The sequence below is a fragment of the Castor canadensis genome, chromosome 15, assembly GCF_047511655.1.
Source record: "Castor canadensis chromosome 15, mCasCan1.hap1v2, whole genome shotgun sequence".
Taxonomy (NCBI): domain Eukaryota; kingdom Metazoa; phylum Chordata; class Mammalia; order Rodentia; family Castoridae; genus Castor; species Castor canadensis.
In genome coordinates this window covers 76034576-76060064 of record NC_133400.1, presented here as the reverse complement: position 1 = coordinate 76060064, position 25489 = coordinate 76034576, and the positions used below count along the sequence as shown (strand labels likewise).

The 25489-nt window shown below is 38.3% G+C and overlaps 1 protein-coding gene across 4 annotated transcripts in view; it reads right to left on the bottom strand.

Annotated features, from left to right (window-relative positions):
• Nebl (nebulette) overlaps positions 1 to 25489 on the bottom strand; it is a 342415-nt gene that overhangs the window by 140810 nt on the left and 176116 nt on the right. For 2 of the 4 annotated variants that reach the window (XM_074056555.1, XM_074056556.1), the window contains exons 4-9: positions 16409 to 16516; positions 14756 to 15001; positions 13453 to 13526; positions 12753 to 12835; positions 7929 to 8078; positions 7197 to 7219 (exon numbers count right to left, since the gene is read on the bottom strand). In XM_074056555.1, the coding sequence (XP_073912656.1) occupies positions 7197 to 7219; positions 7929 to 7964 (59 nt within the window). In that variant the 5' untranslated portion in view covers positions 7965 to 8078; positions 12753 to 12835; positions 13453 to 13526; positions 14756 to 15001; positions 16409 to 16516. Of the gene's footprint in view, positions 1 to 7196; positions 7225 to 7928; positions 8079 to 12752; positions 12836 to 13452; positions 13527 to 14755; positions 15002 to 16408; positions 16517 to 25489 lie in introns of those variants that run through there. The other 2 variants (XM_074056553.1, XM_074056554.1) reach the window with 2 other exon arrangements.

Here is a 25489-nt window from a genome sequence, read left to right as displayed (position 1 = left end):
AGTGATCCTTTACAGCATTTTCACAACAAAATTTCTCCTCAATTACTAGTGTTTTATATTAGAATAACAAAACCATCTGTTATTAAACACCATCTCAAGTCTTTTATTTATTTCTTAATATTAATATTTAATTCTCAAAAAAGCCTGCAAGTTTTTTTATTTCTGTTTTACACATGTGGAAATAGACACAATCAAGTGTATCAAGCAAAAGTGCTTCAATACTGAGTTTCCTTGGGTAAACAAGGTCATTAAAAGTGATGCTGGGGGTGTGGCAGGGCATGGTGGTTCACACCTATAATCACAGCTACTCAGGAGGCTGAGGCAGGAAGATCTCAAGTTGGAGACCAGCAAGACCCTGACTCAAAGTAAAGTAAAAATGAACTGGGGATCGTTGCCTAACTTTTGCAAGACCCTGGGTTCAATCCTCAGTAATGACAAAAAAAAAGGAGATTTTGGAATCTGAACTCATGTCTTGCTGGTTTCTTAAATCAGAACTTAATGCAGAGCAGCCTGCTGAGAAAAGAAGCTAGAAAGACAGAATCCAAACTCAGGTCTACTTGTCCTCAAGGCCCTTTGTTCTACTTGTCCCTATGGTGCTGTTTCTGTTCTGAATCACGTTGTTAACTGGGGCTCTTCCCCACCTCAGTTTACTGCCCTAACAGCAAGAGTGAAATGCAAGCTTAAATCTGATGGACAGCTTCTTCCTCAGTCCTCAAATAGTCCAAAAAGCAGAAAGCCAACTGCCTCTCCCTTGCAAGTTCCCATTAAATCCAAATAAATAATGCAGTGTTTACTGTGTTTTAATTTTCTCTAGGATTACTGCTCATTATGATTTCACTCCTACCTGTTCTAATTATTGCCTATTCTGTCCTTCAAAATGACCTCTTAACCCAACATCATCCAATAGACTTGAACATTCACTGACCCTTTTATCAGGATCATACACATTAGCTCATCCCAAATATTCTTTACAAGAACAAAACATTAAGATGAGAACTGGACCATTCACAAGATATCCCACTTCTTACTGGGTTATCAGTCCCCATTTCACAGCACAACATTTTGGGGTGTTCTCATATTGCTTCAAAGCATGATCTGGAAAAAGCCAAGTGCAGCCCAAAGCCATTTGCCAGTTTCTCCTCTCCTGCATCAGGACACACACATTTCTCTGGCTGTCTCCAACCATGATAAACTACTTTTCTCATGTTTCCCAATTTCATTTTAATAAAGTTACAAAAGGCCAAAAAGGAAAGTCAATCATCCCTTTACAAAGCTATCTCCACAGAGAGAGCTCCATTTCATATTTTTATTTAAGTGCCTTTCTTCTGAGTCACGCAAAGGGCTTTTCTATCGTGCTTTCATTGATCCTCCCAACTTAAAGTAAGCATCCAATATTACCATTCCCATGTGAGATGTGGGAGAAAAGGCATGGTGATTGAGAGATAATGCTGTGCTGAAATAGGTCATTTTAAAAGTTGGAAGGGCCTTACAAATTTATCACATAATCCCATGTTGTAGGAAGTTATTTCTTGTGTCTTCCCCACATCTTTGTGCAATACAAAACTAACTTCCTTTGCTTTTAACTTGGATCAAGTCCTCAGTTCCTTATACAAATAAGACTAGGCTGCTCAAAACTATTCAATTACTAGGTTTTTGTTCCTCTGCATTCTGGACTTTAGGAATCAAAGGTAAATAATCTTAACAGACATCTTCCTAAGCTGCCAAAAGAGATGTTTCCAGACAAAGTCCCAAGGACAATAGAGGGTCATGTCTTAGACCACCTGTATCCACTATATTGGCCTGTGCTGGTCACTGTCTAGGATCTGCGAGGGATAGTTTAATGGCCAAGGGGTAGTTAAGGTTTTGAGGCAAATCTGGCCACACCACACTTTGTCATCTACTTTCAGAGATACTGTCTATAAGAACCAAAGTTTAGCCTTAGCCTGTGTGAGAACATAATAGGTTTACCAGAACAGCCCATGCTGCAGACAGTTTATTAACTGAGACTCTCTCTCTCCATGCTTACAGGAGAACTAAAGTGGCCTTCACATGCAATGCACGGCATACATATTTATGTGGGTTCGCACTCTCTCAGACCTGCCAACCTGAGACTGTGTCTGAGACTTGCTATCCCAGGCTCATGTCACAGTCAGAGTGTAAACACACCACTGCCCCATTTACATACCGCACAGACACGTTGGTTCAACGTTTGTCATTCAATTCTAAATCAATACAATAAAACTTTTAAAAATTCACATTGCTTAAATGTACAAAGATGCAAGAAATAAATCATGATCTTTTTCTTTTTATTCTCCAAAAAAGCAAACACCCATGATACTAGGGCTATAATCATTCCAGGCTCAACAGCCAGATACGAAGCGCCCCAAGATCCCGTGGTGACAATTACAGTGAAATCCAGTCCACCCCAGAGCCAAGCTTACAACAGGACCAGATAACTTATTCCCAATTCTTAAACAGTGACCGAAAATTTAGGGTCATTTCCTCACTAAAAAAGTATCTTTAGTTGCTCTTCAAAATCTTCAGGATAAAATTAATACTTGCAGCTCACCAAACGCATCATAGAGTCTCATTCTTTACTCATTGAATATGCAAGTCTCCTATAATGGGATATACTTGCCTCTACCCTTGTTCATTCTTACCTTCTGTAAGCCATTTGTGACCATCACAAACCCCAGGTGGGGGTCGGTACCTTATTCTACCCTCTTCAAACCCCCAAAGCCTCTTGACTGATCTAACCCACTTCCCAGGCTGCATTCTATGCTCTGGAATGAGGACTATATTTCCTCAGCTCCTAACAGAGTCCCAAGAAGGTGGGACAAGGACAAGAAGATGCATTAAACCTTAATGGCAATCATTCGAATCCCTTGGGAAATGCACAGCCTTCTTAGATCCCAGCACATCCGGGAGCATTTGCCTGGGAAGGTCATTGTAGGTGACAAAGTTCTGATCCTAGTTTAAGAAATCTGAAAGTTCTAGACTTGGTCCTAATAATCACTATGTGGCCTCCAAAATGCTATTTTAGAATAAATTAATTTCTGCATTATTAGATGTTCTCTTTGATATTTTCTCTATAGGACAAGGACTCCAGATAAAACATATGAGCAATTTTTCCAAAGTCCTGATACAGAGGGAAATGTTGCACTTTGAAGTGGGAGAAAAAGAATCCAACAACCAGCTCTATTCTTTCCTGGTTGTATGCAATAGGTCATTTATTTACCCTCCCTGAGCACCAGTTACCTCATCTATGATGTGACATAATGACAACTATTTCTAGAGATTATTGCAAAAAACCCAATGAAAATAACAAACATGAAAGACTGCCTGGCACACAGTGAGCTCTGTGTGAATTTCATTTCTGTCTATCCTAAGTACAAAGAGAGACACAATGACACGATGATTGACAGACTCAAGCTTGAGTACTGAATAGCTAAAGGAGGAAGATAAGGGTGGTGGCAGGCTCCCCTTACAAAGGCGTGTGGGTGTTTTCACCAAAATCCATACATCATTCCCACGCACGGGAAACTGGATTTTCATATAATGTTGTCATCAGCTTACAATGAAAATCTGTATTTGCAAGAAGCTGTGGGTCTTGTGTTGCTGGTGGCCAGCCAGGGATTGAGTTATAAACCGAAGGGAAACACAGGGGCCAGCAAAGGGCTTTCAGATGCTCTGTTTTCCTATGCTGGGTAGTAGGTACCTCTGTGCCCATTTTATCACTATTCTTTAAACCGGACATAAGTCTCAACAGTGTGTGTGTCTTAAATGTATGTGTGATTTTGGAGGTATAGCTTAATATCAGGAGACTGAAATCAGGGACCCTAGGCATGGAAATCCTGGTAGCATATTAAACGCTTAATTACTAACGACAACACATTTATTCTTTTGTCCACTTTACTCTTTTGAGTCATTGAGAGGATTTACAGTGTAAAACTTAGGAGTCATTTTTCGAATGCACCTTCAAAGTCTACTTCTGAATGACTGCAAAGCTCCACAGAGCCTACAATGGGACTCAAAACAGTCATGCATCCAAAACAAATGGCAGAGCAGACTACAGGTTGCAACACCTCCATGCTCTTCCCACTCTTTGACAGACAGTTTCAGGACTGTTGCAAGTTAGCTTTCAAGGTATTCTGAAAATACAGGCTTGAGGCCAGGTGGTGCTTTGCTAACCTCACTCCCCTCTGTGAGGGCAGAGCAGAGGCTACTTTTTGATAGCTGTGGAAAACTGCCAAGTCAGCACTGCTCCAGTCTTCTGGAGCCTCTTTAGGACAACATTTTCCCCTCAGCTTTTAGTATATTTGTGACACTGAGTAAAAAATAATAATTTAACTAAATATTTATATTCTTGTAATGGTGTAAGAGTATTATAATAGGCCTGGTAGAAATCTAAAGAGCCATCTGCAAAAGTTTAAAATGTCACTGATGAATGCAGTAGGGTATATTATGGTGATATTGTTTTGCCATTTGCAAATCACAGTCACAGGCATTTTTTTACTGAGAACTCACACACACACAATCGCACAGTCACACAGTCACACACACACACACACACACACACACACACACACACAAGAGGTGTCAGGAGACAAGTGAGAGTAACGTGGGAAGCAGATGGGATGGCTGCTTCATAGGCAGCCTGAGAACATGCTTCATATATACAAGGGAGGTGAGGAGCCCCCAAAATATAAAAGAGTTCAACAAGCTCACACAGACAACTGCAAGCAGGCAACCCAACACACCACTAATTATTTTCAGGTTGTCTGTGTATTCTGGCTTTAGAGTTTAGCACTATTCTTGTTGATTTTTTAACTTATTCCTGTTACAAAGCATTATCATCTTTGTAGAATTTAGAATCTTTATCAGTTTGAGTCTAATTCTAGAAGCAGAAACAGCAAGGGTATGGTAGCTTAGGGGATGTGCATAATGTCAGCCCTTGGCCCTGCCTCTTGCTAAATATTTCACAGATTTTCAACCAATCACTGCAAACTCTGTCATCAGAGTGCAATATACTAATCATTTACTCTAAATAACCCAGTGGTGTGCTTCATTGAATTCTTTCAGTGACACTGGAGCCCTTTTATTGTATAAATACAACAAAATATGGTTTTCCTCTTCGAAGAAAATCAAGTAAATAATGACTTAGTCTTCGCAGACCTTAGTGATTGGCTTATATGGCAAAACATGAATGTGAAGTAAAGTTATGAAAGTGTTTACAATACATGCACCGGAGTGCACTGGAACAACTTTGGGAGAAAATGGGGAAATAAATGGTTAACTGCCAGCGCGCATGCTCGTACTGGAGGACTTAGAAAGGCTCCCAGCAGTTGCTAAATTCATTTAAAGAAACTCACTTTATTTCTCCAGCAGCGCTCGCACCAGCTAAACTGTATTACAACCTGCAGGAGTCTTAATATTCTCAGCAGGAATCAAGATTCTGGCCACACTGATTCCACTATTTAATCTTGCAAGAGAACAATGTTTGGCAGGAAAAGACCCCACAGTACGGAGGGACATCCCAGTGGTTCGTGTCAGCATAGCCTGGGCCAAGAACACTGAAGGAGGAAACCAAACAACAGGAACCCATGCTTGCAACCCCTTTTCCCAAGCACGAGCCTCTAACGCGCATGCGCACTCCCCCTCTGCGGGGACCACACAGTCGCTCGTGCAGACAGCAGTGTCAAGTCAGGCGCGTGTATATTTTTAGAAGGCAAAATGTTTTCTCGGTATTTTGGGTTCTTCCATGAAAAACTTAAGATTTTAAAGTACTTCTACACAGATTGGAGGCAGGAAATGAGACGAATGAAAAATGTTCATAAATTTAATTTTCATTTTTTTAAACTGTCTTGGGCACTGAAACTGAGATAGAGAAATCATATATAAAAATGTGTGAAAATATTTAATGTATTGATTTTTTTAGCTATCTTGAAATTAATAAGATGACCTATACTCTTCTGAAAATGGAATATACATATAGTCAAAAATATAGAGAGAGTCAAAAATGTTCCATTTCAAGTGTTCTATTTTGTTATATTGAGGACATCTTTATTTCTTCATTACATTTTGGAATAATATTTTCTTAGAATCCATATTGACAGGTAAAGGGGGGTAGGAGAAACAGGAAAACTTAAAAAACAAATTTTATAGCACCTACTATACAGTATGAGTCACTGTTCAAGTCAGTGGTGTGGTAAAAATTAAAAAAAAAAAAAAAAACTACTTTAAAGTAATAATGCCCAGGGTTCGATCTGCTCTGCCTCCCAAACCTGGGTTAGCTATTGCTCCGATATTAAGCAACTGTCACACCTAGATAATTGGAGATAGTTTCTAATGTATGTAGCTAGTTGCTATGGCAACTATCTGCTCACTTCTCAGAGGTCACTGCAGGCTTCCTAGGTCAGAAGCCAGGCCTATTTCATTCCTCACACCCCACCCCCATCTCTTAGCAAAGTGCCTGGTCCATAGTAAACACTCAAAAATGTTTAAGTCAGTAATTAAGTTTTCAAAAGTGATTTCCTCTACAGAATGCTTACTTTGGATTTATAGAGTCCCAAAATACACAGACCTGATAATCTCCTTCAATGATCCTGCCTCAACCCAGGGTATCTCTCTCCTTGTGCCCTCAAAGCAGATGGTGGGTATTGCTACCCTAATCATAGTCATCCTACCCTTTCCCTTTATCTCCTCAGACATGTGCCAGTCAGGCCCTCCTTCTGCATTAGAGCCTCTCCCGGCTGCTTCGTGTGTCCTAGTCTGGACATGAAAATCATCCCAAAAGTGGTTCCTTTCTTTTTTTCTGAAACCCACAGGGCCTGTTACCGTGACAGCAACTTTTACTTCCATCTTATTCTTTATGATCAAAGCACCATGTTCTCAAAGATTCAAACAAACTAGAAGCTGAGCATGGTGATCACACCTGTAGTCCCAGCTACTCTGGAGGCTAAGAGGAAGGATCACTTGAACTCAGGAGTTTAAGGCCAGCCTAGGCAAGAAAGCAAGACCCCAGATCAAATAAACAAATAAATATATACATATGTCAATAGAACTACAGCTAGCCCTCAAAGCCCTCACAGCAATTATTACATAACAAAAATAAATATTTAAATCACTTTGTTTGAAGAAATTAATTCTGTCTCTTCAAAATAACAAATGGGTATAGCTCAGTGTAAACCACTTACCTACATGCTGAAGATCCTGGGTTCTGCCCTTAGCATTGAGGAAAAAAAGAAAGAAGGAATAGGATGACTTAATTCTTTTTTGTAAAACCATACTTTTCCTTAGTTTGCCAAACTCAGTCAAATTCTAACACTTTTGTGATTCTAAGATTGTAATAATACAAACCTTAATTCAAAAGGTTAAAAGTTGATTTTGTTACAGTTAATAAAGGAAAGAAAAAGAAAAATCAATAGAAAGTATGGGCAAGTCAAAAAGTGACCCTAACTTCCTACTTCTTGACCTTGGAATCTAGTGGGGTCTGCACAAAAGCAAAAGGTCCTTCAAACAGATGCTTAAAGACAGCTTTTTATAAGCAGCATGGCATTATTGTGTACAGAAAAGGCTATAAGACTGCCCTAGCAGCCATGAAAAGAAAGAAAGCTATAGGGAAAGCATGAGCAAAAAAGTTAAATAAATAAAGATATGCAACTCTGATGGCATAATCCTAGGAAAATTAAATGCAAAATAGAGGACATAGCTGTACATTCTTTAAAAAAGAACACGCTAACTTCCAAGCCCTAACATTCTCTTCAATTACACACATTTGTCTTAGATTACCAATGGGTTTTGAATTAAATCTCTGTACTATGTCTCCCTTGAACCATGACTTTTTTTTGAATCATAACTTTTTAACAAGCAAAAATAACATTTGAGTATTACTCTTACCAACTAAAAAACAGCAGTTGTAAGCTTACCTCCAAAAATCCACTGAAACCATAATTATCTGGCATAATTATTAAATGTTAGTCACATCTGACTCCACACGTATTCAGGTAAGATTTCCAGATTTTCGTTGGCACTCAGGACGTTCTCACTGTGGGTTATGTCCCTTAAAGCGTAATAATCTAGAAGAAAATGTAGACATTTTAAGTTTTCAATCTGTAAAATGCACTGGAAATTGAGACGTTTTCTAAAAAGTTTGTCTTTTATTACACTTCCTCTATGACGTAAGAATGTTTCTTTCCTATTGTCTCACTCCTCTGCTCTCGTTTTTATTCACATCTGCACAAGACGTGAAAGTCTATATTCTGAGCTGCATAATTCTACCAAGACCTGGAAATTTTAAAGCATAATTATTCCTGTGGGTTATCTTTGTTTCTGTCAATGAATATGCTTCAAAACTGCAAATAAAAGAGGTTTGAAAAGGCCAACTGAGGATTGGAAATGTGACTAGCAGGAAAATATGTTTTTTAGTTCAGATTGTCCACGTTAGAAATAGGAACAAATAAAGACCAGAATGTAGTTTTCTGTGGAGACAACGCCTGATGCTGCTAAAGGAACTGACTTCTGATAGCAGCTCACAGTTGTATCATGGTTTGGATTTTTAAAAGCACCTTCACAGAAAGTATGTCACTCAATTACCTCAAAAATTCCCTGTGATGTACATAGACTATTTCTCATCTAGCCTTGTTACAGACTGAATTGTGTCCTCCCTGTACCCCTAAATATCTGTATATTGAAGCCCTGACCACCAATGTGACTATATTTGAGACACAGCCTTTAAGGACAACTCAAGTAAAATGAGGTCACAAAAGCTGAGCCTCAATTCCATGATGCCTTTAAAAGAAAAGGAGACACCATCTCCCCCCACCTCCATGTGCACACACCAAGGAAAGGCCACTGTGAGGGCCGGGGAAGAGGCAACAGTCTGCAGTACACAAAAAGAGCCACCAGAAACCAATCCTGATGGACCTGGATCTGGGATGTCCAGCCTCCAGAAGTGTGAGAAAATAAACTCACGCTGTTTTAGCCACCCAGCCTGCAGTATTTTGTGATGGCAGCCTGGGCAGCTGACATAAGCCGTGGTCTTTATAGATTTAAGATAGACAACAACAACAAAAAAATTCCCTGGCTATAGTATTTTGGAACAGGAGCAGTCCTTGCATTTTCAATATAATGATATTCTTAGGTGACACACAGGCCAGGCCTTACTGGTGGTGGGGGAGGGAGGAGGATTGCTACAACCTTTTTTTTTTTTTTTTTTTTTCACTTCACTGAAGTTTTTTGTTTTTATTATTCATATGTGCATACAAGGCTTGGGTATGCTCCCCCCTGCCCCACCCCCTCCCTTACCACCCACTCCACCCCCTCTCTCTTCCCCCTAACCCCCTCAATACCCTGCAGAAACTATTTTGCCCTTATCTCTAATTTTGTTGTAGAGAGAGTATAAGCAATAATAGGAAGGAACAAGGGTTTTTGCTAGTTGTTGCTACAATCTTTCAATAAAACTGTAGAAGTCACTGAACAGAAAGATGGGGACAAATGAGAATGACAAAATTCAAAGTGATTTTGAAATCTACAGACTCTTGCAAAGAGGGATTTCATGAGAAAAAAATATAGAAAAGTAGTTAATATTTTAAAAACTACTGCCTCATTTACTTATTCGATACACATTTGCTGAGTACCAAGCACTATTCTCGGCATTAGCGAGCTGGTGTTGAAAGATTAGTTCCTTACTCTAGTGTGCCAACACTGGGGAGTGGAGGGAAAGCCAAATCCTACTGAAAAAAGTGATATTTTTAAGGAAAAAAAAAAAAAGTCAACTCATTTGTTTTCAGACTTGGCACCAAGCTGCGCCTTACCTTCATAAATTTCAGTCTGGGGGAAGAACTCAGAATGCAGCTACTGAAGCAGATTGCCAAATAAGCAAGGTAGAGACCAAGGTTGGGGAAGAGAAGGGAGCCGCTGAGGTCCTAGGGGTAGGGAGAGGGGCCCGGGGCCTTCTAGGCAGAGGTGTAAAATACATAGGGCTCAGGAGGCAAGAGGGCTGCCTAAGCAGGATGTCCCAGCTATCACTGACCCAGAGACAGCCTCACATTCCAGTGAAAAGATTCTGCATTTTGTCTAAAGGCAGTAGGGAGCTAGTGACAAATCTTAAGAGAGAGTGTGTCATAATCAGATGTGAATTTGAGGAAGAATTTTTAAGAAACCATGAGAAGAACAGCCTGGGAGGCAGCAGAAGCAGCAGGATGGCAAGCAAGAACAGTCAAGAGACTACTCCAGAAACCCAAGCAAGGAACACATCCTAAAAGGGACATAACAAGAGAGACACAAGACAAAGTGTCATATTGTGCATTCTCGGAGATACAAAAAAAAAAGTTGAAAATGACAACAACAACCAAAAAAGAAAATGACTTAGATGCTCTTCACCTTTCTAAAGTTATAGAGGTAAGGTATTTAGACACATAAAATGCGAGTTAAAACCAAAATGTAGAACCTGATGTATAAAATGATCACTACAAATGATGGTACTGTAGCACAAAGGATTAAGAACTTCAGAGATGAGGAGGCTGCTGTGACTGGTCCTGGTGTTCAAGTGTGTGTCTGGGATCAGGGAGCCAAGATATCATCAGGAGCCTCTTGTCCTAAACAAGAGGAATGACTCATGCAAAAGTCTCGAACAGATTATGCAGCCAGGACTAAGAGAAATGCATACACAGTGTTGACAAGCAGTGACAGATAAGGCAGGAAATCATTTGGGGACAATGGTAGAGAGCCCTTGTAGCCAGGATGAGGGGCTTTCAGAGATTAGACTTAGCTCAAAGTGGAGGCACAGGGAAGGTTTTTTAGTGGATAACAATGAGGGTCTTGATGAAAGAGATATTGGAAAGACTCATCTGGTGATAGTGTTTAAGACAGAATGGAAGGGGCACAGAGCTTCTGGAAGGCATAAGGCCAATTAGAAGGCCACAGAAGGAACACAGTAGAAGAAGGGCCTACACACAGTGGAAATGAAGAGAAAGGACCAGGGAGAAAGGATTTCACAAAAGAAGGATCTTGGGAAATCCTTTGTCAAATCTTTAATCTCTGTTTCCAAGAGGAAGCCATAGCTATGAATTCTGGGATTAGAATTGTCTCCCTTCTAGACAATGCCATTACAAAATAACAACTATTCTTGCCATGCACAAGTGATTAATGATCTGGGACATATTTGTTTCTTTAAGTGACTGTAGCTAAAAATTTGAGGATAAAAAAAGAAGAGATCGGCCTTTGAAGTTCTGCCCTACATGGAAAACTAAAGCAAAACCAGGTGTAAGAGAAACCATGAATTGGAAAGAAAGGACCAAGAGGTAATTTTCCATGCATTTTTCTCATGAAAGTATAAGTATTACTTATAGGGATCCTTTCCCCTAAGGAGAGAGGTTGTTCAGAGGATCAAATTAAACAGAGTATGTCAAGTGTTCCAAAATGAATAGTGTCCATACATGGTTAGGAATTATAAGGAAAATATATGCTATTGCCCTGTCACTTTCTTTGACATTTTTGATCTTGGCCTTTAAAGATCCCACTATTGCTTGGGGTTGAATTGGAGTTACTACTCAAGATGTCCTAGAGGTAACGTGCAGCCCCATAGAGCAACGTGGAGATTTGCTAAAAATACAAGCCTTCGCTGACTGTCATCTTAACCATCCATCTCCTAATTAACCATCTGTGTTAATCAACCCAGTTGTGAGTTTCAACAAAAATGCCACCACGTTCTCCTTGCAAACTACTTAATGGGTTGACCAGTACTCGAAACCAGAAGCCTTCCTACAAAATTTCCATTAGTTATAAGTTATATTTCTCATATATGGAAGACATTAGCAAATGATCTATTTGCACATTGAATGACTTTCTAATTTTTACCTTTCTTCTCCTAAAAAAAAAAAACTTCTAATGTTTGCTAAACATAAAAAATAAGAACCCTCCCCCTACGTCAGTTGTTCGCATTTATCTAAGACCTAATTGCCTCCTGCACAATAATTTTGCCACCAGTTCACAATTAGCATGCATTTCTCATGCATGAATTGACCCAATTACATAACAAATTTTGCCTTTGGGGATTTCTCTCGACTGCTTGTCTTCTGTCCACCGTACAACTCAATTTCACACTGTCAGCAGCCTGAACATGGTTACAGTCCGTCTCTGTCAAAATGATTTATTTAAATTACAAACAGAGACCAAATCCCTAGATAATCATCTCTACCCTCACATGCTCACCCTTGCATTCAACCTAACTTTGACTCAAATCTCATAATAGTTCATGGACACTTATTCAATTATTAGGCAATGTTTAGTTTCAATAATCTAGTATTTGTGAAGCTAGCTCACAAAGTCTCAGAGAACTAAATCAGCAGTATTCGTGTGAGCTTATTAATGGACACATAATTTATTTTACATTTTAAGAAGTCAATGAGAAATTATGCAGCTGTATCAAAAAAATTAGGATTAATTACATTTCAATATCAAATTATAGAGAGTTTTTTTCCTTTCATAAAAAAAGCCTTAGATTTTCTTGTAAAGCAAGCATTTCTTATTAATGCCCAATTGAAAATTGTAGTAGCAAAAAAGAATATTTGGGAAATAGGATATATAACCAAAATTACAGACACTGACAGGGTAAGAGAAAGGGCAAGCGAAAACACAGATAGTCACAAGCGGTGATGTAAGAGAGGCACACAGACAGTCACACGCCAGGTAAAACCTTCCCTCTCTGTGTCAGGGCACAAATTCTGACAAATCAAATAATGGACACTTACTACTTCAGTCAGTCTATAAAATATATGATTTTCTCATTGGCTTTTCTTTTCCCTCTCCTCTTCATATAATATTTCTCTTCCCCCTGAAATAAATTAGAAAACGAACACCTGCTTTTTATCTACAGCACAAAGTCTGCAGAATTCTCTTGGGGTTTGACTTTACCATTTATTTCACAATCTATCCCCAGACTGTCTCAGCTAATTGAAAGCGGAGTTTCAATGAATGTGTAAATGGACAGAAGGCGACACATCCGTAACTGACAGCAGTCTACACCAAGTCCCTCAGAGGTCTGGTCAGGACTCTGCTTTGCCTCCCAGCTGCAGGTAACAACCATTGGACACTAGAAAGAGCCTTCAGAATTACCCACATAACTAGAGTGACAAAGATAAGAGATTCAGTGGTTTTATTTTTAAGTACCCAAGACCATGGTATTTTTTAAATCATAGTTGTACATTGTTTATAAGAACATTTTCCTAAAACCTTGTTAAAAAAAACACAAAGATGTTGAAGGCTATTTCTGCCATTTCAGAATGTATGCCTTAGAACTTGGGGAAGACAGTAATTAAGTGATTTAACTGTAAACGTATAGGACTCATAGTTCCGGAGTAAGTACTGTCCACAAAGGCTATGCAGCTGGATTCTACAGAAGAGATACACTGGGAGCAAAAACCTGAAGTTCTAATCACTACCTTCAATTACCTGGTTTGGCTGAGCGTCCTGACTTCCCATAACACCAGTCCAAGCCCAATGCATAAACACCAGTCAGACTCCATCTGAATATTAATAGATGGAAAGAAATAAAGACATCTTCTGGAATGTCATTAAGAAAAAGAACTTTATTTTAGAAGCCACATTCTGTTCCTTCCCAACCATTAAGTAAATTCTAAAATCCTTCCTCTTTTCTTGCTCTTAGCTTTCTGCAGCTCTCCTGGGTAACACAGCAGAAGAATTTTAAATTGCAGTATTTGACAAATCTCCCATGTTCAATATGTTATCATTATAGGTTCCAAAAGAAAGGAGGCAGGACTAAGCCACTCTCACCTCTTTTATTGCACACAATTTGAAATTTATAGCTGTATTTTATTCCACACCTCAGTAACATATGCAGACTGAGTGGGTATTTCCAAATGATTTCAAATCCTAGAGAGTGCTGAAAAAATTTTCATAACATTGACACAGGCACAAGCAATCAAAAATGACCATTCATCCATAACATATTACCCCAAACACCTAGGAGTTGTTATTAAATTTACTGCTTTATGTCTTTATACTTTCTTAAACTAAAAGGGATTAATGGCAACTTAAAAAGAGCCACAAATATTCAAATATTAAATAAGCTAGAAATAACAAGAAAATGAAGCAGAGACCCCTTCCTTCACATACCTACATCAACCTGTATTGAACTTGAAGTTCTGGTAAAAGACTCACAAGTCTCATATTCCTTATCCAGCATCTCAAGCAGAAAAATTCTGGAGTCCTCTCAGTCTAGACACTTTCTTACCTTTCTCCTCTCAAAACACACAATACAGTCCACTGTCAAATATATCTGTCTGGGTTTTAGCCAATATTGCTCAGTGTTATAAATGAAAACAGTATGGAAAATGGAACTAACTAAAGTACCACTGTTCAGATCAAGCCAAATTTCTTATAGAAAGAGATCTTCAAGTAATATGGAAAACCCACAAAGTAATGGAAAAGGTCGTAAGTTGCAGTCTTATAATGAATAATAAATTCACCAGACCTTGGAATATTTTACACCTTCCTTCTTCGGGATTAGGTCTCTAATAGAAATATTGTAAAATTTTTATTTTTTTAATGAAGTCCAAACATTAACATGTCTCATCATGGCAAAGACTGTCATAGTTGCTAAAATCAAGGCACTGCAAAAGGCTTTGCTTTTTAAAAGATGTTGTCTAAATCAGATGTTTCTAAAACTCAACACTGTCTACATTATAGTCTATATAAACTGCTATGCATATGATAAATACACATTAGTACATACCTGTGTGATGGGAGGTTCTGCAAAATTAAGAATGGATCGCCAAAGGATCTCTGGTATTGAATAAAATGCATAGTCCTGCTGATGATAAAGTTGGTGAAATGATCAGTTCTTTTCTAATTAAACATGAATATTGACTTAATTTGAATACAAATTTAAAGGCTTACCTTGGAATCAATGTCTATCCTCATGTTAGCTGTCACATGGATGTCTTCAGTAGAAATGTTTACTTCTTTGTGAAATAAATTTCTATGACAGTTGAAGATTTATGATGTAGCTTTGTTTTTTGCAACACTGTATTTTTTCTAATCTCCAAAGATCATCCAAAAGATTGAATGTAACTGCCAGTGGAATATATCTCTAGTTTGCATTTTTAAAAGCAATTATAGGGTTTTGATTTAAGGAAAGAATGAAGAGCAAGGAAAATGAGAGGAGTGGTCATCACTATTCATGACTGATGGTTGTTGAGATTTGGTAAAGAAACTAAGAGACAGATGTCATGAATCCTTCAAAGTCAACTCTTTCTTTTCAATTGAAAAAGTCCTTAGTAATTTAAAATATCCATTTAAAAGCCAAACAATGAGTATACCATAAGGAATATGGTCAAAGAAAAGCCTCCTCCCCCTCTCTACATAAAATTTTAAACATCAAATATTTGGTTTTGAACTTTTGACAAGTAAATTTTTTCTCAAATTAAATACTATACTTGTATCAGCAAATTGTGTGTGTGGCTATATAAACATATCCACATATATCTTGATGATAGCCCAAAATCAGTGAGTTTAAACCCATCTGCTAGTTAAACATGTCCTAGAAATTAAGGTTGTATCACTTATTACATCTAGATACACAAATTTCTGTGACTGTACAAGTGATGTACAAAATACAGTTCTTATATTTGCTCATAATTTTATATCACACACAGCTGTTGATTTTCATATTTCCTCCTAGATATCTAACATTGAACTAATTTTCTGTGGAAAAAACACACTTTGACATACTTCATATAATACTTTGGAAGAAACATTATCACACTTATAATTATAAAAACTAATAATGAGCTGCTTATCTACCTTTATTAAGTACTAAGTTAATATCTTCCTATCTCAAATGTATCTTGAACTTCTACTAGTCCCAATTTTCTCTTTAAAGGAAAACAGATGACTGAACAAGATGCAGCTTTCAAGTAGAAAGTAAGTACATAAATAAATGTTTATTATAAAAATTAAGTGTAACATATGAGTCAACAATGTCTAATTTAAAATATTAAACCATTTATATACATAATTAGCAAATATGAGATTTTTTTCAAGATACTAAACCTTATGTGTATATTTTGTATGCTATCTGTTACAAAAAAAAATTAGCAGTCAGGTTTATTCCAATTTAGTTATTACAGATCCTATTTTAGAAAAATTCAAAGACTGACAACCATTCAAAATATAAGACAATACTGTATTATAATAACTGATAGGCTCTAGATAACTGTGATGAGACCAAAGGGCAAAGATTTAACAGGTGAAGTTGGTATATTTCATGAGAACATACCACAGAACAAACACACTTCTGTGTCACCCAATCCCATATTCCCCACTCACTCCCTGCCCCAAGAAACACATGTCAGGGCCAACCTAGCACTAAGGAAAGGGCACCTACGTTACTGATTTGCTCCTGGGTCCTCTTCAGCCTCTGCAGCTCAGGAGTGTCTGTAACGATGCTGAAGCCCCTTCCTTTGCTTTCTTCAAAATCTCTTTTGTACTTGACCTAACAAGAAGGGAGAAAATAAAAGAAAAAGGAAAGTAAACAGAGGAATCACAAATCCCACTCTGGATGGGGGGCGGGGGAGCTGCTAGAATTGGAAGTAATGACAAACACAGTTGTCAGCAAGAGGCATCCGTCCTGCAAGACAGAAGGGTGTAGCCAGACCACCTGGTGTATCCCAGCAACTTTACCTGCTATTTGTGTGACCTCAGGCAGGTTACTTAACCACTATGTTGGAGTGCTCTTAGCTGTCAAATGCTGATAACCACAGCAGCTATTTAATTGATAGTAGGAATAAAATCAATAAATATTTCATAATAGTTATTATCATCATTAATGCTACCACTGCTACTAAAAAAAGAAAAAAGTGGAGAAAGAAAGTTAAATCTTCTACTCCCAGGCCTGTCTTGTCAGTGAAAAAAATGAAAGCATCATTTTGAGGCTAGACTGCCCTAGGGAGAAGGGACACAGTAACATCAACAGCTGGCCTAAGTTTTCATTCTATTTCATCAGGCTAAAAGTACAGGCCATGCTACATTGCCAGATGTCAAGTACATAAAAGAGGCCGCATCTAGGGATTAAACGCTTTGGCATAGTATGTGCCTAAATAGTTTTTGGTATTTAAATAAACTTCTTTTCATTGGGCTTGGTGGTCTATAACTGTAATCCCAGCACTCAGGAGGCTAAAGTAGAAGATAGTGAGTTCCAGGTAAGCTTGAGCTTCACAGTAAGATGATGTCTCAGAAAAATAAGGGCTAAGCATTTGCCTAACATGTGCAAAGCCCTGGGCTTAATATCCAGAACCACAATAAATAAGTAAGAAGGAATAAACTTCCTTTCTAATTACAACCCAGTGAGACTGAATTTTACTGGTCTTGGAAGGGACTGAAAGAGATAGTGCTTAACCTCACAGAGTCCCACCTCCAGTTCTTAGCACAGCAACACCTGTCACACCAGGTAAATGTTCTGCTAGTTTATGATGGGGAGAGTCACATCACTTTGTTCTTTTGTTTGTTTGTTTTGGAAGTACTGGGGTTTGAACTCAGGGCCTTGTGCTGGCTAAGCAGGGTTTCTACCACTTGAGCCATGCCACCTGCACTTTTAGGTATTTTTTGGATAGAGTCTCTCCATTTTCTATGCTTCCTGCAGTAGCTGACTGGGTTGGAGGAGTCCAATCAACTTTTTCATCCAGCTGGACTTGAACTTTGATCCTCCTGATCTCCACCACCCCAGGAACTGAGATTACAAAAGTGTTCTTTATTTATCTCAAGATATGGAAACACGTTTTTTTGAAACCCATGTGCCTCCCATTTTACAGTCAGATTTACAAGTCTCAAATTAACACCTGAATTATCAAGGTAGCATAAAAATCCATGATCTGTAATAGGTTCTGAATAGGTTTGAAAGGGCTGTTTTGTTGACTCATGTAGCCTTGAGGCTATTGGAAGATTTTCTTTTACCAAATGAGCTTAAAAGAAAAAAAAAAAAAATCCTGATGACAACACAGAAAAGATGGAGATAAGTTACCACTTTTAATTTAAGAATATCTCATTTTCTCTCTATACTTTCATATAAATTTATATTTTTTAAAAACCCTAAAATCCTTACTCTATTCCCATAATTAAAAGGTTCAATAAATGGCAGTATTTTTAATCCAGAGAAAATGCTGAATGAGTTCAGCCTGCTAACCCTCAATTCCCAGCATGGGCAGACTTTCACAGCGTGCTCTGGGTGTTTTATGCCTAGCTAAGCAGGGAAGGCATTTAGCTTAGACCAGTAGAATAACAAAAGTAAGAAAGGTGACAAGGTTGTAAGAAATTCTACAATCATAGGTTTGGAATTGATTACCATCTGACAATCCTTTTCACATACACAAGACAAAAATTACTTGATTTTGGCTTACCTGGTTAAATGATTATTGTTTTGCTTTGTTTTGTTTTTGGCAGTCCTGGGACTTGAACTTAGGGCCTTACACTTACTAAGCAGGTGCTCTATCACTTGATCCAGTCCCCCAACCCTTTTTGCTGTACTTATTTTTCTGATAAGGTCTCAGGTTTTTGCCCAGGACAAAACCATGATCCTCCTACCTCTACCTCCCACATAGCTGGGATTACAGATGTGTACCACCATGCCAGCCCAAGTGATTAGTTTTCAAAAGTATAATTCATTTCTGGAAAGAGTTTGCAGCATTTTAGAATATATTTATTCCTTTTTAGTGGTGTAGCAAAACAAAACCTCTTATACTGCCAACTCCAACCTGCCAGTGTTTTTTTCTTTTTTGGATTCAGAAAACCTTGGAGCCATTAGTCACCTCTCTTCCGCCCTCTTACCCACCTACACCCTACCTATCTGCAGAGCACCTGGCTCATGGAAGCAGCTCAATAAGTATTTAAGAAAGGAGACAGGAGGAGAAAAGAAGAGCGAGAGAAAAAAGAGAAAGTGAAGTGATGAGGAAGGGACTGCTCGCCAGATCTACAGGGCAGGAAGGAGCCAGTCTCGTGGTCAGGGAATGCTCCATCCAGGGATTGGGGAGGAATACCATCTTTTTAGTCACTCTTCCCCTTTCAAGTCAGAAGGCACTTGAAAATGCACTCTGGCTAATAATGTAAGAAATTCACAAAAGTAGCAATTTGATTTGCCTCAAAAGTAACTTTGAAATGTATTTATTTCAAATATTGGATGCAATATAATATTGACTTTCTGTGTGTGTGCACATGTACCTGCTCATGGATGAGCATGTGTAATGGGCAGGTACATATATTTATCTTCTACCCAGAGATCACCAAAAAATCAGGAGCAGGAGAACAAAGACTACAATAACCAGGAATTCAGCTGCTATTTTCAGTCAGCTAAAGACAAGTGATCTAGCCAGTAGACATCCATTTACAGATAGCTAAATCAGTCATTTAAGTTTCTTAGTCTTAATGAAGCTGTTTAATTACATCAGTAAACAGAGACTTGAGGCAAAAAGGCAGGAAGAATAAAACTGGAGAATGTGAAAGGGTATTGTCAAAGGAATGGTCAAAGGAGGACTAGCTGAAGTTCAAGAGGCCCTACTGTGGGCGTCACAATGGACCTCAGCAGTGAGACCATCCCGGGGCAGAAGGGGGAGGGGAAGGGAGCAGTGCACAGCCTTAATGTAGTTAATGGAAGCTTAAAACCATCAGGCATATTTATTACTGATTCATGTTTTTCTGCTCTTTATTTTACTCATTTCTGACACAGTGAAATCAATGACCAATTTTATTACCTTGCACGTGATAGATACTTCACTTCTTTTCAAGAGGAGAGTGAAAGGGTCGCAGTATTTTAAAGCTACATGCAAAACTCTTGCCTGATTTACAAACTTTAGTGCTCAGTTATGTGCAGCTCGGTAGATTGTAAGGTGCTGGAGACGGTGGACCACACATTTCTTCCTTCTCTCCACAGTTTGATTGGTGTCAAGCACACATTAAAGACTTAATAACTATTCCATGATTGATTACTATCTTGTCTTATATTTTTAAAGTCTAAAATGCAGAAAATGGGTTCCTCTCGCAATGCTAGATGGAAATTAAACACTGCAAAGGAAAATCTGATTAAGGGCTTTTAAAAAAAAAAGGTGAAATTAATTTTAACAAGTGTTAGGTCAAAGAAATGAGCTCAACAGTGAATTTGCTTTTTTATAAATTAACGTCCTAATTTTTAAATTTGTGATTAATTAAATAAAATTAAAATTATAATTGCCTTTTAAGCATAATTAAAAAGCATCAAAAATAATTTGTATAGATTTCTAAGCCTTAAATTAGCCTTCCCTTGCATTTGCAGACATATTTAGGGATAGTTTCAGATTTGTCAGGTTTCTGTGTATGGTCACAACCTAACTTTGCCAGATTTTAAAAAAAAAAAGTGAAATCTATATTTTATTCTAAATAAATACTCTACATAATAAAGCACCATTTAATTACTTTCTCAATCAGCTAGATAATTAAAAATCACACCTAACACACTTCAGTGTACCCAGATAGTTAACAGAGACTCAAGAAATCGATGACTTCATCTTGAGCCCTGACTTCACCTCTCACTAGCTGTCTGACCGTGAGCAAGTTACTTACTGTCTCTGAGCCTTAGTTTCCTCAAGCACAAAAAAAGCCTAATCATAATACAGTGCTGACAGCACTTTTGTGAGAATTAGATGAGATGATACTAACGAGAGCTGACATCTGATAAGACCCAAGCACTGTACGGATTGTTTTATGTTTTATGGGCGCACAGCCAAGGTAGCAACCCAGCAGGTACTGTGTAAGAAGTACTCAGTGCTCCCCTACCACAGGCACCATGCCATCTGCAGTTGGGAACTCCTCCACCCGCTTTGGATCAAAATACAATATAAATAAATATAAGAGATGGAAATGGAAATGGAAATGCACCTTACATACATTATCTTCAAAAAAGTCCTAGCAGGTGTGCATTTTGGCCCATCTTATAAATAAAGGAAGTTTGAGGAAGTCACAGAGCTCGTGAGAGAAATCCCTCTGACCTCCACTCACTTCAGCACCTTCCCAGACACTGACTTTGATTTAGCTGATAGTGAAAAAAATGCCAACATGAAAAATACCAAACTGAATACAAGGTATAAACAATGTCCTATAAAATAAGCAGAGATGAAAATGGCTCCAATTGATTATTTCTTTGTAGACAACATCAGAAGACTTAAAACTTTAGCTAATTCACTGTTGTAAATGAAGCCTGTTCCACAAAAGGAACACGAATAATTACTAGAAGTAAAATTTAACACTTTATCACAAATGATATTCAGATCTTTCCTTTGAAAGTAACAACTGTCTACATTGTCAGTGAACAAAGATCAGGTTGTGGGGGGTGGGGCGTGCCATTGGCAAAATTATAGTATTGGTGAAAATACCGATTCAAAAAAATCATACCTACCACATTAAGAAATAAAATTGATGCCTAAAATAAAGACACATATCATAATTTCACCACAAATTTCACAAGTAGAATTTAATAATTTGAATGATCTATGAATTTTGCCTTCTGAACACCAATTCTCTTAATCTTTTAGACATAGTCATTCATCTTATTATGTGATTATAGCTTTTAAATATAAATAATTAACACAGAAGAATATCATTGAACTAGAAGGTACCACATAAGTTTAATTTAAGTACAGCATAAAAAAATGCCACAGGGAACATTCTTGCATGTACTTGGAATTGCAGAACAGTAGAAAATGGGTTGTTTCCACTTAGAAAATAAATGACTAGGAAATTAGTAATTCAGAAAAAGCTACCTTCCCAACTACCATGAAGAAAAAGTAAGGATAAACCAAGAATCAAACAAATGTACACAAATAAAGCTGAACTAACACAAAACACTCATGAAATGAAAATAGCCTGTCCTTAATCACAAGCTAATGAAAGTGACATATGAATCCTTGATTTTTTTGCAAATGCTTACTACCTAACAGATTGAGAATGTCATTAAAGTTGTTCCTAACAGCCCTCCCACACCTGTGGTGGCATTATCCACACATACAAAAAAAATAAAATTAAAATTAAAACTAACACAGCAAAAATGAAAAAAGAATACAAAATAAAATTAATTCCCAACGAATTGCACTTAATGTGAACACAGTTGACCCTAAGGTAGCTTCCATGACTGATGGCTTTCAGTACACACAAAAAGCAAGTCATTTTCATCAAAAAAAATTTAAAGACTATTTCCTTAATATAGAATTTCATTTAGAATATAAATCTCTTAGAAATTTTTACTGGTTATTAAAAATCTATGTTACAACTAGAAATATAGTACAAATCCAGGTCCTCTGTGAGGACGAAATTATTAAAATAAATACATTAGAAGCCTTGAAGAATCAGGTGAAGAATGATGGCCTCTCAGACTTCTTAGCTACTGCTACTGAAGAGAGCTTCACACTGATTAGAGTCACTTTTAAGAGATGCTGCATGTGGCCTCCCTGCTATGTAATAGCAGCTATGATTTATTGAAGACCTAAAGGCAGCAGACATGGTACTAGGTACTTTACAAACCATCTTGCTTAATCTTTAAAATCACTCTGTAAAAGACATCTTTTACCATTTGTTACATGAGAGCTGCAGTCCACCTCAAACCTCCCTCCTGAGCCATCTAGGCTTTCTCATTTTCTTACATGACCCACTTCCTTAGCCACCATGGCCTGGCCCAAATGTAGTCATCAGGCTGAAACTAGGTGAAGATAAGGTATTTAAAGGACTCCATGACTGGGACCCATAGTTCAGAGTGAGTCTCCTCCCTCTGACAACTAAAATTCTTCAGACTTAAAACTTTGGAACTATCAACAGCCATGTTTGCAGACTGGAGGAGTGACTCAAGCATAGAGTGCCTGCTTTCCAAGCATAAAACCCTGAGTTAAAACCTCAGTCCCACCAAAAAAAAAGAAAAAAAGAAAAAGATTTTAAACAACAGGGTAAACAAGATCTTAAAATTTTCTTTATGGCACTTGGTTTTGAACTCAGGTCCTCACACTTCTAGACAGGTGCTCTTACCATTTGAGCACTCCACCAGGCCTTTTTTTGTTGAGTATTTTTCAAGCTAGTGTCCCAGAAACTATTTGCTTGGGCTGGCTTTGAACCATGATCATCCTGATCTCTGCCTTCTGAGCAGCTAGGATTATAGGCATAAGCCACTGGCGCCTGGCAAGATCTTAAATAATTTTAATTGTTCTTGTATGCTACATGCCCTAGCCAGTATTAAAACGTTAATGGTTATATATCCTACTAATTAAATGCCCAGCAGGTATACACCCAAGGACTAACTCAAAATGAAACTTTAAAATATCACAGTCTTAGGACTGGCAGAGTGGCTCAAGTGGTAGAGCGCCTGCCTTGCAAGTGTGAGGCCCTGAGTTCAAATCCCAGAGCCACAAAAAAAAAAAAAATCCAAAACATTGCAGTCTTAAAGTAGCAACTTAGAAAAGTATATGGGTTAATTCAACATTTTTATTTTTAAATTAAGTCTGATATTCAACCCAAAAAAATACTAAATAATTCAAGAAGATCCCAAAGTTTAACAGTCAACATTATAATTAGAAAAACTACTATGATTAAAATATTATCTTGATTGTCTTTCCGTGACGCTTCACATTCCATGATTCAGTGTAAGTTCATGGAGTTACAAATGCAATTCTATTCTCTTGCCCCCTAAAGGCCCTGTCCCTCTGAAAATGCTAACAAGGTCCAGGTGAATCAATGTCTGGGTCAATTTCCCAAAAAGACTTACAAGGGCTTTTGTTTTTCCTCCAGAATAAACATCTCAAGAGGCCATTTACTTTTATTTTTGCTTTGTAATGTGGAAATAAAGAACTGCATTTTATGGTTGCAAAGAGAAAATGAGATGCTAAAAGTCGGGGGGCGGGGGGGGGGCCATTGGGGTTTGCACTCTTAGTAATTCTAATAGGAGAGTCACTGCGCCAAGCCCGTGCACATCTCACTCAGAGTCCGGCGTCCGTGGACACAGCTATGTGAGGAACAGGAAAAAGCTGGCATTGCCAATGAGCCAGGTGGTTCCACTGTTTGGAAACCATCTGGTCTGAGTTTTCTCTTTGTCAGCACCATCAATACATCAGTAGCAAAAGCTATTATAAGGATTGTGTGTGTTTTGGTTCTTTAAATAAACTCAAGCAAAACTACCCTGAATATAAATTGGTGATTTCTTTGAATTGTACTTTCAGACTAGAGTGAAACCCATGTCAAGATGAATTAGACTGGAAAACCTAAATTCATCACATAACTTCACAAAACTAGGTGGCATAAGCCTGGATGTGGGCCTCCAACACCAGGGGCATCTCATGGTTGTCTTATGCTTCAGTGGGGACAGCATGCTGTCCAACCTATCACTAGAAAATGAGGAATTTTCTACTGAGATGCCAAAGCAAATGGGTACATTCAATGTACCATGCAATATAAAGACACTTTGACACTGGACAAGCTCAGAGGTGGTATCCAATCAATGAAGAGGGAAAAGAGGACTCTAAGACACTTCAACCAAATTCACAGAAGACTCACTGACTCTGCATCCAAGAGACACCATGACAAACAGTGAACCATGCTCAGCAAGTCACTGCTAGGAGTGCAAAACATAGAGGACAAGCATGTACCACAGGCATCCAGCCCTCTCCTATACCTGCAATAAAGGAGCCGGGTATATGGAAAGTACTAGGCTCTCAGCCTGCCATACACGCATGCGAACAGACACTGGCATTAATAAACCTTGTCTCCTGAGACCTTAATCTCAGCTTCTGTCAAAGATAAAGTGTCCAGGCCCAGATGTTTTTATCAGAACTCCCAAAGTCAAATCTCCCTAAATGCCAGCATCTCCCCTTCAAGGCAGGCCTCCATTTCATTGCCCTTTAGATAGAAGCCGGAAGCCATCATGTCACATCCACTTAAGAAGGGACAAATTAAAGAGGTTAAAATACTGACCTAAAGTTAAAAAAGAAAGAAAGTGGAGCCATGAGAGCTTTTACTTTGTTCTCCCAGCAGGTCATCCTCGTCTCCCCTTCTTTGCACCAATGTTTGACTTGTCAAAATTGCTTTGCTTCATCTGCACCTGACATCTAAATCATTTGACAGGCACAGAACCTTATCAAATTTCTAGTTATAGTACAAATAGAGGAAACAAACCATATCCACAGAAATGGATAACAGCTACACAAAGAGCTTGGCCTGCAGGAGAGAGGGAGAGCCACTGCAGGCCTGCTGGCCTGTGAGCCCACAGGACAGGGAGGAGGTCCAGGCGAGATAAAAGGCTCATTCCACCAAATCCAATTCTTCTGCCTGTTATCGAGTCAACCAAAAGGCTCTGCACCAGGGGTGAAAAAAATTGTGAAAGCAGTGGTGTGTTTGTCTGCTCCAACTAGCATTTAAACTTAAAAGGTAAATGTAACAAAAGCATCAGAAGGATACCTTTGAAAGTTCTCTG